Source organism: Aedes aegypti, chromosome 2 (genome assembly GCF_002204515.2).
Source record: "Aedes aegypti strain LVP_AGWG chromosome 2, AaegL5.0 Primary Assembly, whole genome shotgun sequence".
Classification (NCBI taxonomy): domain Eukaryota; kingdom Metazoa; phylum Arthropoda; class Insecta; order Diptera; family Culicidae; genus Aedes; species Aedes aegypti.
The window spans coordinates 408,473,254-408,489,447 of record NC_035108.1 but is presented as its reverse complement, the minus strand read 5'-3'; the positions used below and the strand labels follow the sequence as shown (position 1 = coordinate 408,489,447).

The 16,194-nt window shown below is 36.9% G+C and overlaps 1 protein-coding gene across 1 annotated transcript in view; it reads left to right on the top strand.

The window, feature by feature from the left end:
• Positions 1-16,194, top strand: part of LOC110675223 (neural-cadherin-like) — a 283,572-nt gene that overhangs the window by 243,502 nt on the left and 23,876 nt on the right. Inside the window, 4 exon segments of the mRNA XM_021839649.1 lie at positions 7,950-8,735; positions 8,802-9,035; positions 9,096-9,287; positions 14,018-14,208. Of these exon segments, the coding sequence (XP_021695341.1) occupies positions 7,950-8,735; positions 8,802-9,035; positions 9,096-9,287; positions 14,018-14,208 (1,403 nt within the window).

Here is a 16,194-nt window from a genome sequence, read left to right as displayed (position 1 = left end):
CAATATTTAAGTAAAACTTTTCATAAAAATAACGTAATTTTCCAATAATGAGTAATAATGTGTGTTTTTTTTTTGTATGATAGGTTTCTCTACTGAGCTAGTGGCGAGTGATTTTAAACATAATACGGACTCATAATACGGAAATTCACTTTCATCTATGGTGTAATTGCCCACAGCAGTTGCAGAAATGTGTATACTTCGATTGATGAGTTTTTTCCTAAATATTTTTTTTTATTTGCATACGAACATAACGCTTTTTAAAGTATCTTCTAATAGGTTCATTTTTAGATCTAATAGGTTGTCTCAGTACTACAAATATGGTTAAGCATGCTGTAACGCTACTTTTTTACCTCATCACCCACTTCATGCAACTACGTCAGTGGTCAAACAACACTTAGCGCGCTCGGCAAAGTTCCATCATGCCTCATAAAGTGTTGCCACAAATGATGCTTAGTTTGTAAACGCCATTTCTCTGGCTGGTGGGGCGTGAGAGCATAAGCTTCTACCATCAATTTAGTTGAACATAACCAAAGCATTGACGTAAGTGTTCCTAATATTGGAAGATTAGATATCCCATGTTCCATGTTTCTTTTCAACTTTGCCGAAATAATTAAAATTGTAGCGCCTAACGATGGGGTGTATTAAAAAACATTTTTTGTGATTTTTCGAAACCTCGCCTCCCCTCCATGTATAATTTTTTGTATGAAACATTATTTTTTTCTATATGGCAAGAAATATTTTTTCAAACCCGGCCAATCTCCGCGCTCTCCCCTCCCCAAAATTCTTACGTAATTAATTATCGAACTCTAAAATACAATTACTGCATCTACATACGACGACTAATTAGCTCCAATTGTGAAAACAATGCTTCAGTTTGACTGAAAATTTATGAAATCCATTACACACATTATTACTCATTATTGGAAAATAACGTTATTTTTATGGAAAGTTTTACTTAAATATTGGAATTTTCTATAACATTTTCATGTATTGATTGTCATTTTGAATTGCTCAGTTGAGTTTGTTTATTGCAACTTTGCATTTACTGCTATTGCTCTTTTTGATTTTTTGAATGGAAATTTTTGATTTATTGTGGGCGAATTATTATTTATTTATTGAAAATTTTGGCTTTTTTTGTGGAAAATTTAAAATTATTTCTTGCTTTTTGTGAAGAAAATAGGGACATTTTGAGGTTTTTAAATGTAAAATTCGATATTTTTTAGTGAGATTATTGTCGATTCTACTGCACTTTTGAATCTATTTATTGCTCAAATTTTTTTTATTTATGGGAAATTTTGTTTTTTCTATGCACTTCTTTATTTTTTTATGGAAATTTTTAACTTTTCTGTTGATTTTACCCTTGTTTCTTTACTGGCAAATTTTGCATTTTTTATGGAAATTTTATATTTTTTTATGGAACGATTAATTGTCTGCCTAAATTTGAGTGGTTTCTTGAAAAATCGCAACAAACTGTCGAGTGCTTGGAACATGAGTTGTGCTCGGAATTTGGGAGGAAACGGTAATATTAGTGAGTTGACGCATGCTGACTCCAGTTGCCCGGATTCACCGCGATGTTTTGCTCACGCTGTGGTCGACACGGATACCTATTCAGCTCAAGCGTGGTTGCTCATAAGTGTGTGTTTACACGATAAGTTTGAGCACCTTCGTATGTTTTTGTGTGAACAGATGAACATTTCTTCTTACACACATATTGTTGACTTCGCTTCGGCAGGTGCGTGTTACAGATTTGGCTTGAGTTTGGATGCTCGGGGATCGGGGTAGGGGTGTCGATCTTGTATCTCGAATGTTTATGACTGTATTGGTGGGATGTATGCAGTAAGACATGTGATTGTGCGCAGGTCATTGTCTTTAGGTTTGAATGTTTATTACATGTATTGGAATCAGACACACAGACTTCTACTGGACGCTGCCACCCACTTTCCTCCCACCGCACTTCCTCAGCAGCTTTTAATGGTATGGAACTTATTTTTCGTTTGTGACTGAGGAAAAGTAGGAGTGCATAACCTACCAAACGTAACTGTCATGAATCGAATACATGTCAGCTTAAAATTTGCAGTCAGTGGATGTATGGAGAGTGGAGGCAAAATAGGAGACCGGGATGAATTTAAAAGAAAAGTAATCACCGCAGTTTTTTGTTCCTTTCTTTTTTTTTTTGTTATTGTGTTTAAATCGGAATGGTATGAACACTGAGCAGAATTTACCCTTCATAATTTCATTGTTTTTTTTTGTGTTGGATATTTTATACTAGAATAATACCATCCTTAATTTATTGATACAATTTTAGGCTGCATCGAGACAATGGTTTCACCAAAACATTTTCATCCATAATGAGTCCTATCTTCTGAATTCTCCACTGTATTCACTGCATCGCTTTGTTAAATTGATACGTGTGTCCTTGAGTTGTTCATCATTTTGAAATATGCGATATTGTTTCTACAGTTGTGTTCAGAATAATAGTGGTGGGGGCCGGTTTTCATACAGAGTGCTCAGCTTTGGCATGCTGTAGCTTTGTTTCCGTGTGGGCAGTCGGCGTGAGGTTTTGACAGTGAACTACAGATGTGCTCAATTTCACTATCGCAGGATTTGAGGATTTTCACACTGCCGACTTGGAGGTTGGGCACCGGATGGGGTCGCTCAAAATAATAGTAGTTTTTCTTTTGTAAATTTTTGTTCAGCAACAATTTTGTAAAAAATTGGCTTGTTTATACATTCATAGCTTGGGTAGATATGGTTGAAACGATGAGTAAAGAAAAATTAAAAAACTCAAAATACAGCAGATATTTAAATTATTAAAACTACTATTATTTTGAGCGATTTCACCTGGTGCTTAACTTTTTAGCCGGTTGTGTGAAAGGTTTCAAATCTTGTGGTAGTGATGTTGAGTATATTTGTAGTTCACTGCCGGGACTCCATGGCGATTGCTCATATGGAGACAGAGTTGCAGGATGTCGGAGTTGAGCATTTTGTGTGAGAATCGGCTTTCACTACTATTATTTTGAACACAACTGTATATGATAACATAACTTTGTTCAGAGTCTTATTATTTGTTATATTTTAGGGCTTTATATTAATCTATCATCGCACTTAGGATCATTAACAGCACTTTTGAAAACATTTATATAGTATTCTTTAACATTTTAGCATTTTAGGTTTAAAAGTTTCTCTATTTTTCAAGTCGATTTTCTAAACTTTCGCTTTCAAGAAACACATAAATACAACTAAAAATGACCCATTCGGAAGCAAAATGGTTGCATACTTAAAGAAACATTTATTGATTTCAATCGTCTCAATCGTGAAAACGAGGCGGTAATGTTCATTTAAATGAATTATTATATTTAAAGAACACAGATTTTTTTACTTTTTTTTTTTCTGATTTATTATACTATTCATTTAATTGGTTTAACTTGCAGAAGCAAATTGGAGTCCACATATCGGAAATACATAAGATATAATATATAAGATCTCTTTTTGACTTATCATTGTTATTCATGTTTCAGCACATAAACCAAAATTTCCGTTTTTGTATACATATATATGTATCATTATATTTAACATTCTATTTTTTTCAGGCTTGTTGGAACAATCTGTTGTGTTGTACGACATATGAGATTCGATTGGTCATATTATATCTCTATTTCCTTTTATTTATTTTTGGTAAATTTAATAATTTATTATGTCTTGTATAAATTATTTCTGCATTATTATCTATATAAGATCTCGTCCACAATATTTAGCCATTTTACTTGGATCATGACTGTCATCTTTCATCTTCGGTCACAAGGCACGTTCTTCAGACCCTGTTGCGCCTTGTTAATCTTCATATTCCACTGAGAGGCTTCTTGACAACTTGACGCGAATGTCGTTCTTACATCATTGTTATTTGAAATTATTACTATATGGCCTGTACAGCGTACACTTCCAACTTTAGTCATTTTCAGTATACCAAAGTCGGCGTATTATATAATGCAATGTTATATTTTATTTCATTACATATATCCATATTATATTTTATTGAATGACATTACATTATATTATACTATATTATGTTATATTGCATTATATTATATTATTTTATATCATATTATATTGTATTATATTATGTTATATTATATTATATTATATTATATTATATTATATTATATTATATTATATTATATTATATTATATTATATTATATTGTATTACAGTGATGTTCCGATTTTGTCAGCCCCATGCTGAATTTTGGGTTGACAAAATCGGGAAAGAGCTAAAATCGGGATAACATTTTTCGACTGGTTTCAAGATTTATTTAAACTTAAGGACATAGTTTTATGATCTTGTTAATATAAACATTATTTTTTACTTCCACTTTATATGTACCGTAATCCAAGGTAACATTGATAAATTTCTTGGATAATTATTTGGAATTTCAAATTTCAAAAATTCGATCTTCAGATGATTGTATAGACGTGGCCAAGGTCATAATTGACTTTATGCACCCAATATTGCAAATATAAATGTGTTAAGTCTAATTAAAATAAATATAAATTTTAGGCTGACAAAATCTGGAAAAAAGGATGCTAAAATCGAAGTTAGACAAAACCGGGTCAAAAAGGGTGCTTAAATCGGGGTAGATAAAATCGGGGATAGACAAAACCGGGGGCTGACAAAATCGGGTTATTACTGTATATTGTATTATATTGTATTACATTATATTATATTATAATGTTCTACATTATTTCATATTATGCTATATACTACATAACATAATGACTATATTGACAGTATACTGGGAAAACAAGGAGCATCAAGGAAGTTCCTGAACGAGACGCGAACTTCAGGATTGTTATTTGGAATTATTACTATCAGCCCTGTCTAGCGTACACTTCTAGCTTTAATAATTTTCAGGATGCTAGGATTGGCGTATAGTATATTATTATATTATGTATTCTTTATCATATTACATTCAATTATATTAAATTGTTTCATATTTTAATACTGTATACCATATAATATATGTACTATATTGACAATATAATGGAAAGGGTATGGAGCATCAGACCATCATGGAAGGTGCAAATGGACAATGAAGTGGAGTTACTGAACGTGACGCGAATTGTGTTTGTACAAGATTGTTACATGAAATTGTTACTATATGCCATATACAGCGTTCATTTACTTAATTAACCATTTTCAGGATACGGAGTCGGGAGTTTATAAATACTATATTATATTACATTATATTATGTGTCATTATATTACATTACATTTTATTATATTGCATTTCAAACTATAGATTATATTACATATTATATTATATAACATTGACAATATACTGGGAAGGGAGGGAGCAACAGGGCATCATTGAACTTACAACTGGACAATGAAGTGGAGTGCCAATCGGAGTCAGGAGGAAAAATGTTAGTCGCTCGCGATAAATACTTTTCTCTCCAACAGTTGTAATCGATTTGACGCGCCCTTCTTCTAACAAACCATCCCGTGGAAAGCTCGACAAGTACTGCAAATTCCAATACTCAATCTGTTGGATCATACTGTTGGAAGGAGATTCTCTACTTCCCGCGGGTTTCGCGTAAGTGTCTCTGCTTACGGGTCCGCCACCTCCCTTTTGGCCCTTCATACAGCAGTATGTTGAAATCAGGTTGGTAATGAAATTTGACCTCACTGTTGAGTGGAACCGCAAGCAGAGCAAGACTCAAGCAAGGATGGTGGCTACCTACATACATACATATACATACGAAAACAAAACTTATATAAAACATGTAGGAATAGAGCAATATGGACATTGCCGGTCAAAGCTTCATCAACGCATTCTGTTTTGTCAAATAGACTATCAATGCATTCCATTTTTGCATTTTAACCCTCAACGCTCTGGGGCAGATTTTTTATTTTCAATCGACTGGTGCTCCGAAACAAAAACGTTTGATGAAATGCGATTTTCACTATGATCGATGGAATGAGTTAGACTTCCTGTGAGTGGGGGTTTCAAAACGGAAGTTTTGTCTGGACAACCGGAAATAAGTGCTCCCTAGTCACATTTTTTACAACTTTAGCAACGAAACCAATATTATACAAAAGGTTTTGGCTATTTACAGACCTTAAATAACGAAATAATGCAAGAATATATCAGTTGGTTTATTTTCTTGCAAGGGGTGAAAGCCGGAAACTTGTTCCGGAAGTGCTATTCGGAAGGAGCCGATGCCAAGGAAAAATGTAAAATTGACATGAAGCAACAAATTGAAGATTGTCAATTTTACCATATGGCCAATGCTGGGTTTTTGAGTCACTTCCGATGAACCAGGAGACAAACGTAGATAAAGCTCAAAACTAGGCATGCGGCTGCTCAAAATTCATGAAATAACCTCAGCGTTGCTGTAAGAATATGCTTCTTGCCTGTATTGACACTTCGGCCAGATGACCAGTCAATGGCCGGATTCTGTAGAAGTGACGTTAACAATATATTTCTCTTTTGTTTCGATTGAATTCGATTGAAAGTAAAAGGTCTGTCCTGGGGCTTAGAGGGTTAATTGCAACAACTTCGCCGCATACAATTCTGAGCGACATCGGTATTTTATAACTGGTCAATGTTATTTGAATATCAGTGCTATGGTTTGAATCACAGTTTTGTTCGAAACTCTTACATTATAGTTCCCTTTACTATACAATGTCTTGTTAGCACTTTTTCCTATCAAAATAATCAGACTTAATATGCTGGTTTATATTGCCCCGTAAAAAGCAAAACAAAATAATGGTTTTCAAAATGGTATCCACAAAATTCTAATTACCATTTTTTTACAAAACACAATCGTGGAGACTCTTCAAACTACAAATCAACCTTATAGGACGATTAGTTTGCAATGTGTCCCTATGCATTTTTCTTGGGAGGCCCACACTGATATTATCGACCCAATTGTATGAGAATCTAGCATTTCTATGTGGGGTATAGATGTTTTTTTTCGTAAATAATGTTTAAATTCATAAATGCGTACTACTCTATAGTTAGATCAGTTATTCCCTTTATTTGAAGCTATTTGGCTATTTGATGAATACTTTATCGGGTGTTCGTGTAAAGTTTGCTCTTGAATCATCTCAAATGATTTTTCAAAATTTGATAGACTTCCTCATTCATTCTGCTATGAATATTTTAAAAAATCTTCTAATGAGCTTCACATGGGCTCAATGCGAACCGTGAAAAAAATTCGTAGAAAATTTCTTAAAGAACTGTTTAGAATCTTTCTTGAGAATTCCGAAGAGTCGCCACTTTGCTCTACTTTTGCTTTTCTTGGTTGGTGAAGAATCTTCAATAGCAAATCTCTCAAATAAAGATATATATCTATATATTCTTCGATATACTATTAAACCAAGGTTGTACTATCTACATCTTGCAAGAGGAGTTGCCTCTTGGGAGCTTGTTATCAGTCTTGGGTAATAAATGTTCTCAATTACTTCGAAAATAGCCTAGAAAAGCACCAAGGGCCTTTTTGCCTCAAGAGTGCATGTAACCCCATATTCCTAGCCACTATGCGCTAACGGTATTATTCGGAATTGCAATATGTTGCAATTATCCGATGCTTTAGCGAATCATTCTGAGCGATGTAGCGAGATTATTGTAATATGTAAGTTGGTGTAATATCCTTACGAATCCAATTAAAAATAATAATAAACTGTGTATCATTCACAACAATTCTTTAAATTTTGTAGGTTAGACTTTATTTTAGGTTCCTTTTATTATGATGGTTTTAAGTTTTAGGGAGATCCACTTTTTAGTCTTCATGGTTTAAAAACAGATTTTAGAGAATAAGATTTGGTACAAAATACTTAGACTCTCAATAGGTCGGTATTACAGTATGCGTTCTTTAGCACTGAAGATTTTTTTGTTTTTTTTTTTAATAGAAACCGCTCTAACTGCTTTTCATAATGATTCCTTCCAGCTCACAATCCGGGTAACTGACGTCAACGACAATGCTCCCAAGTTTGAGCTCCCTGACTATCAAGCTCACAATGTGGACGAAGATATCCCGCTGGGAACGAGCATCCTGAAGGTGAAAGCCATGGATTCCGATTCGGGATCGAATGCCGAAATTGAGTACCTCGTATCGGACGAGCACTTTGCCGTGGACTCCAACGGTATCATAGTGAACAATAAGCAGCTGGATGCCGATAACAACAACGCCTATTACGAATTTGTCGTCACGGCGAAGGATAAGGGTGAACCGGCCAAGACTGGCACTGCCACTGTCCGCGTCTACACCAAGAACAAAAACGACGAAGAGCCAAAGTTTTCGCAGCAAGTCTACACACCAAACGTGGATGAAAACGCCGGACCGAACACCCTGGTCACTACGGTGGTAGCATCGGATAAGGACGGTGACAATGTACGGTTCGGGTTTGTCGGTGGCGGCACCAGTAGCGGGCAGTTCGTGATCGAAGAGATCACCGGTGTCATTCGGTTGCACAGCAAGGGCATATCGCTCGATCGGGACAAATATGAGCTGAATGTGACAGCTATGGATGATGGGTCGTGTTGCATCAACGGTGAGGCGACAATTCATACATCTACAGCTGTCGTCGTGGTGTTCATAACCGACGTTAACGATAACAAGCCGGTGTTCAAGGACTGCGGGACGTACTATCCCAAGGTGGAAGAAGGTGCCCCGAATGGAAGCCCGGTCATAAAGGTGCAAGCTACCGACGAGGACAAGGGCGTGAATGGGCAGGTGAGTTGGATACTCGTGGTTTAAAGATGATCAAAGACTGATGTGGTACATTTTCTCTTTCAATAGGTGAAATACTCAATCGTCCAGCAACCGAACCAGAAAGGAACAAAGTTCACCGTAGACGAAGAAACAGGCGAAGTCTCAACGAACAAGGTGTTTGACCGCGAAGGTGATGATGGCAAGTTTGTGTCCGTCACGGTGAAAGCAACCGATCAGGGTGAACCCAGTTTGGAGGGTGTCTGTTCTTTCACGGTGGAAATCACCGATGTCAACGACAATCCGCCGTTGTTTGACCGACAGGTGAGATTTTGCAAAACTATCGTCGGAACGATAAGTTAACGTGATTTCATTTTATTTTAGAAATACGTGGAAAATGTCAAACAAGATGCAAGCATAGGCACAAACATTCTGCGCGTTTCCGCCTCTGATGAGGATGCAGACAACAACGGTGCCATTGTGTACACCCTGAGTGCACCGCACAGTCCGAACGATTTGGAATACTTTGAGATACAACCGGAGTCAGGCTGGATCGTGCTGAAGAAACCGCTTGACGTAAGTCATTCCCGTTTCCATTTGCTTCATTATTCTGAAGATTTTGGTTTGGCTTAGTTTTCTCTAACTTTACTCATAATAAATATGTTTCAACTTCTTTTCGATAATAATTGCTATTAATGATAAAAGTATATGATAAGTTTTGAAAATTTAGAATGTGAGATCCTGTTTTCATTATATATTTAATCAGTACTACACACAACAGAGTCTCAGTTTGTAGGGAATACGCAAAAAGTTTGAAATTTATGTTAAATATGGCTGCCGCAGACAAAATATTAAAAACAATATTATTTGAGCTAACGTTGCCAGGCTAAGCCGGAACGATAAATTTACATCGATGCTGCATTCGGGAATTGTTCCAATTATTATTTAAGTTCAACAGATTAGTTTATGTTTCAATCGTTTATTTATCAAATACTGCACCAATTTGCGTTTGTGTTTTTGGTTTTGGACTTGTTTAACGTCGTTTTTATTGTACTGATCACTATACATATTGAGTAAATAAGCTTGTATTAGACGCGAATGGCGAATATTGCATTTGTAATGGATCATTAAAATAACCAAAACGGCCACCATGGAAAGCATAGATAGCGCCACCGTAGACTTGTGTGTTTGACAGAACAGCAATGCTGTCACAATGTTAAATCCCATGTACAGTGGCACCTTTGTTTTGATGCGATGAGCACTGACAAAAACTACCGTCAATGATCCATTGTGCCTTTCAATAACCCGACTCAGTAGCAATGCTCCCAAGCAATACGTTGCGCAAGTTTGAAGCGACATCTATTGAGTAGCATCGCACAAATGGAATATTCGCCAAAGCGTAAGCACTCTTTCAGCGATATTCATACAAATTTTCGATGTATTTGCATCAACCTCGCGATGGTACTGCAGGCGACAGTCTTACACCGATGGATGACAATAGAACTACTGCTTCTTTTACTATTTCCAGCACCAGTTATGATTTTCAGTTGCACATTCACAATAGATACGTAAGTCGTCGCGCAGAACGGAACCAATGCACAGGGGACAAATTGGACACGCTTCGTCATCACCAGTTCACGTTTGTGATTATACCTGTACTACGCACTGTTTTCAGCGACACAAAACTGTATTGTAACGCACCATGTTGCACCTTCACCGCAAAATGACAACCTTTGCACCATTTATTAGGAAGTATCTTTTAAGTCCAATACATGCACAAAGTTTGACTGCTGCTTTAGGTTCTTTGATTTCTTAGCGCACCACCTGTCTCTCGAAACTTGCAACTTTAGCTGTAACAACCATATGTTTAATTTATTTTCGGAAGTGTCATATTCTGTAGTTCAATGCCCAATTCCAATTGGGAACATCTGTCTCTTTCTTCGGCACCAATTTTGTATCCGATATTTTTTTTTGTTACAGAATTTTAAAGAACGAAAACCGTAACTTTCATTGGCATTTTGAGCTAGCTCTAATTAATCGTTTTGAGAAAAGAAACTACGGTTTTCGGTCTAATTTTTCGGCGTTCCAAAATAAAAGATTTTTGATGTTTTGGTACAGGCGCCATATTTTTGAACTCATAACGTAAAAATCGTTTTTGATGTCGTCGTTACCAATCGCTGTAGTGGAAAGCGCAAACAGATGGGATCGAAAAAGTCCAGGGCTTGTTTTTGGAGACCATCCATGACGAAGGGAACCGGAAGCGAAGTCGATTTTTGACCACAGAATAAAACGTTTTTACTTCATCGTCGCCAACATCGAGAATAATTGTTAAACGATCATAACTTTTAACTTTTTCCTAGTGTAGTTGAGTAGAACGAGTGACATTTTCACGACATGTTGTAAGGGGGCGTAAGACAACGGAAAAATCGAAAGCTTTTTTGGAAAAATTATCATGACGAATACTGGAATTTTTGAGATTCGTCCAAATGCACGTTTCAAAAGGCGGTATTTTTGAGAGTAAATCAAAATCGTGTTTTGATTGATCATTTTACAGTTTTTGTACCGTTTTTACCTTTTTGTTTGGTTTACATTTTCTGTTTGAAATCACATTTCCCGTAACCTTTATCCACAAAAAATCCTCAAAAAAAAAAGAAACATTCAAAAACACACACTTGCAAGCAGAACTTCTACAACTAGTGGAATTTGTTTTGAGTTTTCCAGATTTTAAACGAGTTTTTCTGTTGGAATGCGTTCTTTTACTTTTGTAAACCCTGCATGCGACGCGTATAGATTTCAGTTTGCTTGACTCGAAGTGACATCGTCAGTGCCTATGGAGGACGATTGAATGGATTTCAATGCCCTTCCATCGATAAAATAATAGGGGATGTGTGATTTTGTTTGATTGATAGCATTAAGTTTACATATAATATTTTTGTTTTAATTATTACTTTAATTACAACTTATACTGCACCTTTTTCGTTCATTTTCAACTTTTAATTTTGATTTTTCTTCGATTTTCTTTCGATTCCAAATTCGAATGTTACTCATCCGATGTTATCGACGGTGTGACATTTCGAAAACAATCAAAACCCAATCATTCTGAAGGGGTGCTACCCTGTAAGTGGCGTAAGTTGAAAAATCAGAGCTAAACTTGTAATTTCAAATCGTATTTGTTAAAAAAAAATGTATCAGAAAGATTCGTGTTTATTGCTAAACGTTTAGGTAAAAATAACTCCCAATGTTTTATGTTTCATAGAGGTCATTTGTAACTAAGTCCCAAAAGCAATCTCAAACAAACCATCTGTGGTAGCCAATCGTTCAAAAGTACAGTCCACTAAATTCAGTACTAGCTCAATCATGATTCATTACAATCGATTTTGGTTAGAAAAAATACCATTTTTAGTTATGATTCCCCGTAGTATTAGAATTTCCAGTATCTGACATCGCTCGAAACAAATCCGCCAACACTGCTCACTCATACATGCGCACAATATACAAACTAACACGGAAATGCCATAAAAATTGGATATCAGCCGGTGGCGCCCCTAGCGGCCACTAGAGGAAGATCGTTCGAAATTATTCGAGACACACTCCCTCACAAATCGATCAAACAGCAACAGTTTGCCCACTACCGTTTCCCCCTTTTCAGACGTTATCAAAATTTTAGTTTTACCGCTTTTGATTTTCTCGATTTAGATGTGTACATAAAGCTAGTTGTTTTAATAATACATTTTGCTTAGTTTTACCTTTAATCCTACGTTTCTAACCGTAAGCTTATTACTAATCCCCGTTTGTGACAAACAATGAATTTAATTTGATTTATTTTGTTTCTTCTTTTCTTCTATGATTTTGCGTTTAATGTGAAACAAAACAATTCGTTGACCGCCAAAACAAAAAAAAACCTTTCCATTCGATTTACAATTTCGAATCAATCAATCAAACGTGTCCGGGTCGTAAATGATACTGAAAATCTGAAATTCTCCTAAAAATGCCGCAAAATTTTCGCACAAAACTCGAAAACAGCGAGAACGCTACCGGCTGAAAGTGTACGCCTCCGACCGGGGTGATCCGCCCTCCACCGCCGACGTCGACGTCGAGCTTGATGTGGTCGATCGAAACAATAAGCCACCGATCTGGGATCGCAATATCTACGGCCCCATACACATTAAAGAAAATGTCACTGTCGGTACAGTAGTCACATCGATCAAAGCAAGGTTGGTATACTCGTTGATACGAGTCTCTTACGCAATTTTCCTTCGCTCTGGCCCTTCCACTGCGAGTGGTGGTGGCAATACAGCTAACGCTAGTAACGATCGATCAAAGTAGTCCGTTATGTGTGGCTTCATCGTTACACGAGCGCTTGCTTTGTTTGTTCGTTGTTCAACGAAAAGGGGCGTGGCCACAGGGAGGAGGCCTCTTTTATCCAAGCGTTTGCTAACGATGAAATCACAATGCGGCTACATCTTCGTAGAGTGTAGACTAGTACTAACCATGTTCCAGCTCCGCAGAACATTTCTTCAACTCGATTTTTGACGGAGAAGTTTTCTACGTGCTGAACTGATCCAACCTGAAAATAACTGGCTTCCATTTCTAACGAAAATATTTTACATCCTACTAACACATATGCATTCTAAATTATATCGTAATAATTATGCTAGTGTCGCTGCTCCAGACTTCTTAGGCTATTTTCCACCTCCGAACACGAATCATCGAGACCATTAAACTGCGAATGGGACGTCGTTCAACCGAAATAATCGTGATATTTTTGTGCGTACTGCAACTACGAATCGATATTTTTTGTCTCGTCTCGCCATGTGACAGTTCAGTATAAATATTTTTTTCCCGCTATCTCTACATCTCATTATTAAATTATTCCTCACCGAAAATCAAATTAAATCGCCATCTCAGTAATTGAAAAACGTACCATTTTGATTATCGCCTGGTTTGTTTTTTGCTCTATTTTTTCACCCATTCTTGCGCTCGCCACGCCCTTTTCACGCCTTCCGACCGCTGATGATGACGGTCTTCGATGGATGCACCTCGGCTGTTGATCCCCCACCCCGTGGACGCAATTTTTGTGACGCGTCTCACCGATTTTTGTGACCGGGACCGGGACTGCTACTGACTACTCGTGACACGTTTTGTAATTACCATCGGGTGACCCCCCGTTCGTCTCGTGTGCCATTCCGACCGATGACCGATTTTTGGCTTGATTAAATACCAACCCGCCTTCACACCCGCACATGTTCACATCCTCATCCAAACCTCCACACGAACACGAATACGAATACGCGAAAACAATACAGCGCGAAACGTACAAGCTGGAGGCGATGGCCCAAGACAAGGGCTACCCACCGTTGTCACGAACGGTCGAGGTGCAGATCGATGTCGTCGATCGGGCTAACAATCCACCGGTTTGGGACAGCACAGTTTATGGTCCGATTTACGTGAAGGAAAATATGCCGGTCGGTGGAAAAGTCGTTTCCATTAAAGCCAGGTCTGTGCCCACTGTCTGAACTTTTTGTTTCAATTTGCTTTGGAGTTGTTATTTTCTCGTTTTGGTTCCTTCCTCCTAACCATGCAGCACTATAGTAGCTAACATTTTATGCCTCGCAGTCAGTAGCGAGCCGAAAGCTGCCGTCCCATTGCATTGTTTTCCCTTTGCTTTGTAACGTTTTTTGGGTCGTTGCGGAGCATTTTTTTTCCTTGTTACGTTCGTTGTTCAAGCTTCCTTGTTTTTGGTTGTCCCTTGTACTTTTGGATTTTGTTTGGGGTAGCGTATTATGTCGTGTTCTGATTTGCCGAGTCCACGTGGGACAGACGAAAAATGTTTCGTTTTTGGGGTTTTCTTTCTTTATCCTACGGCGGTATGAACCTCTTGCCACGCGAATATCTCTAATTAAATAGGATTCATATTGATTTGAGGATGGAAACTGATGTATTAGTTACAGAGATTTCGATTTATCCTTTCCGCTAGATTATCATTGTGAAACAATTAATTCCATTCTCAACACAAATATTCCATCCGGAGACAATCACAGGGCTACGGAAAATTTCTCTTGTAATATAAATTAATTTGAGTGGTTAGGGATTATGGAAAGCATAGATTTATCACTTAACTTTTCAAAATAACACAAGATATCCCGGAAAACTTCGTCTTGCTATCAAGTAGGTAGGCTGTTGTAAACGGTCATGTAATCCCCCATACAAAATGATACATTAGTCTTCTCCAGTTTTCCCGATAATTTCGGATCTTAGATTTCGAAGACTTTCCATAACTTTTTTCTTGTACTATCACGACGCATGCCTTGTAGAGTTCAACTGTAAAAAACTTACGTAAATCTGTTCATAAGTTCTCAAGCCTTTTCGTGATATACGAAAATCACTCCATTTTTATTTATATAGAAGGTAGAAGATTGAGATGCTCTTTTTATTGATTCTCTCTTCAATCATCAACTGAGCCATATTAACCTCTTCTGCAGCGCTAGCCAAAGACATAGTCTTTCGAACTTTAGTGTAAAACTTCCCGAAAGCTTTACTTTTCCACTGTTAAAATCGAAAGAGAGCGAGAGAGGAGGGAAACTTTCATTATTACATAGGTCCTTCACAAAAGTTATCGAGATTCGTTTGGGATTCAACAGTATTCGCAAATAGCAAGTTTTTGTCTCAAGAACCGTAGCACGGGGTAACTTTGATAGTTTTTTTTTCGAAGAAAACTTGAATATTTATGAATGCTGTTTCAAAGAAATACAATTTATATTTTTAAAACAAGTACTGGCTTCCTAGCTATCGATTGCACTTGAAAGATTGCAAAAAGATTTTTTTGAATGGATATAAAATTTTTCATATAATCGAAACTTTTCTGTTTTACTAGTTACTTTGATAACGAAGTATAAATCGAACAAAATTGAGTGAATCACGTAACATTTATAGGGCGATAGGGTAAGTGTTCCCTTAGTTGTGGGTGTTCCTATAGTTGCGGTAGTGGCGTTTTCACTGATTTTATTATATTAGCCACCGAACCGACACTGCCAATCGACGTATTGGCTTGTTGATACACGGAATATTTGAAAAGAGCGTTCAAATTGCTTCAAAACTGATGAAATATCACTAACATTGCTAAAACTTTTCTTACTTGTGCCAATAGTTGCGGTAAAGTGTTCTTATAGTGAAGGATCCCATAAGAAACCAACGGATACCGCAACTATAGGAACACAAATTAAAAATATACTGCAACTAAAGGAACAGTGCACCAATAGTTGAGGTATTATTTTTCACTGACATGCCGTGGATTACTGCGATGAAATCATTTTTCTCATTAAGTCAATAGTTGTTACTTCCCGTTACAACATTAAAATGTACATTAATTGCGCTTCTTGAATTTAGGCGGTTAAATGAAGTTCAATCGTGCTTAGTACCTCCACTATTTGTACATCTACCCTACATACCTCTAGGTGTTTAAAGTTGAATGGAAATTTCTGAC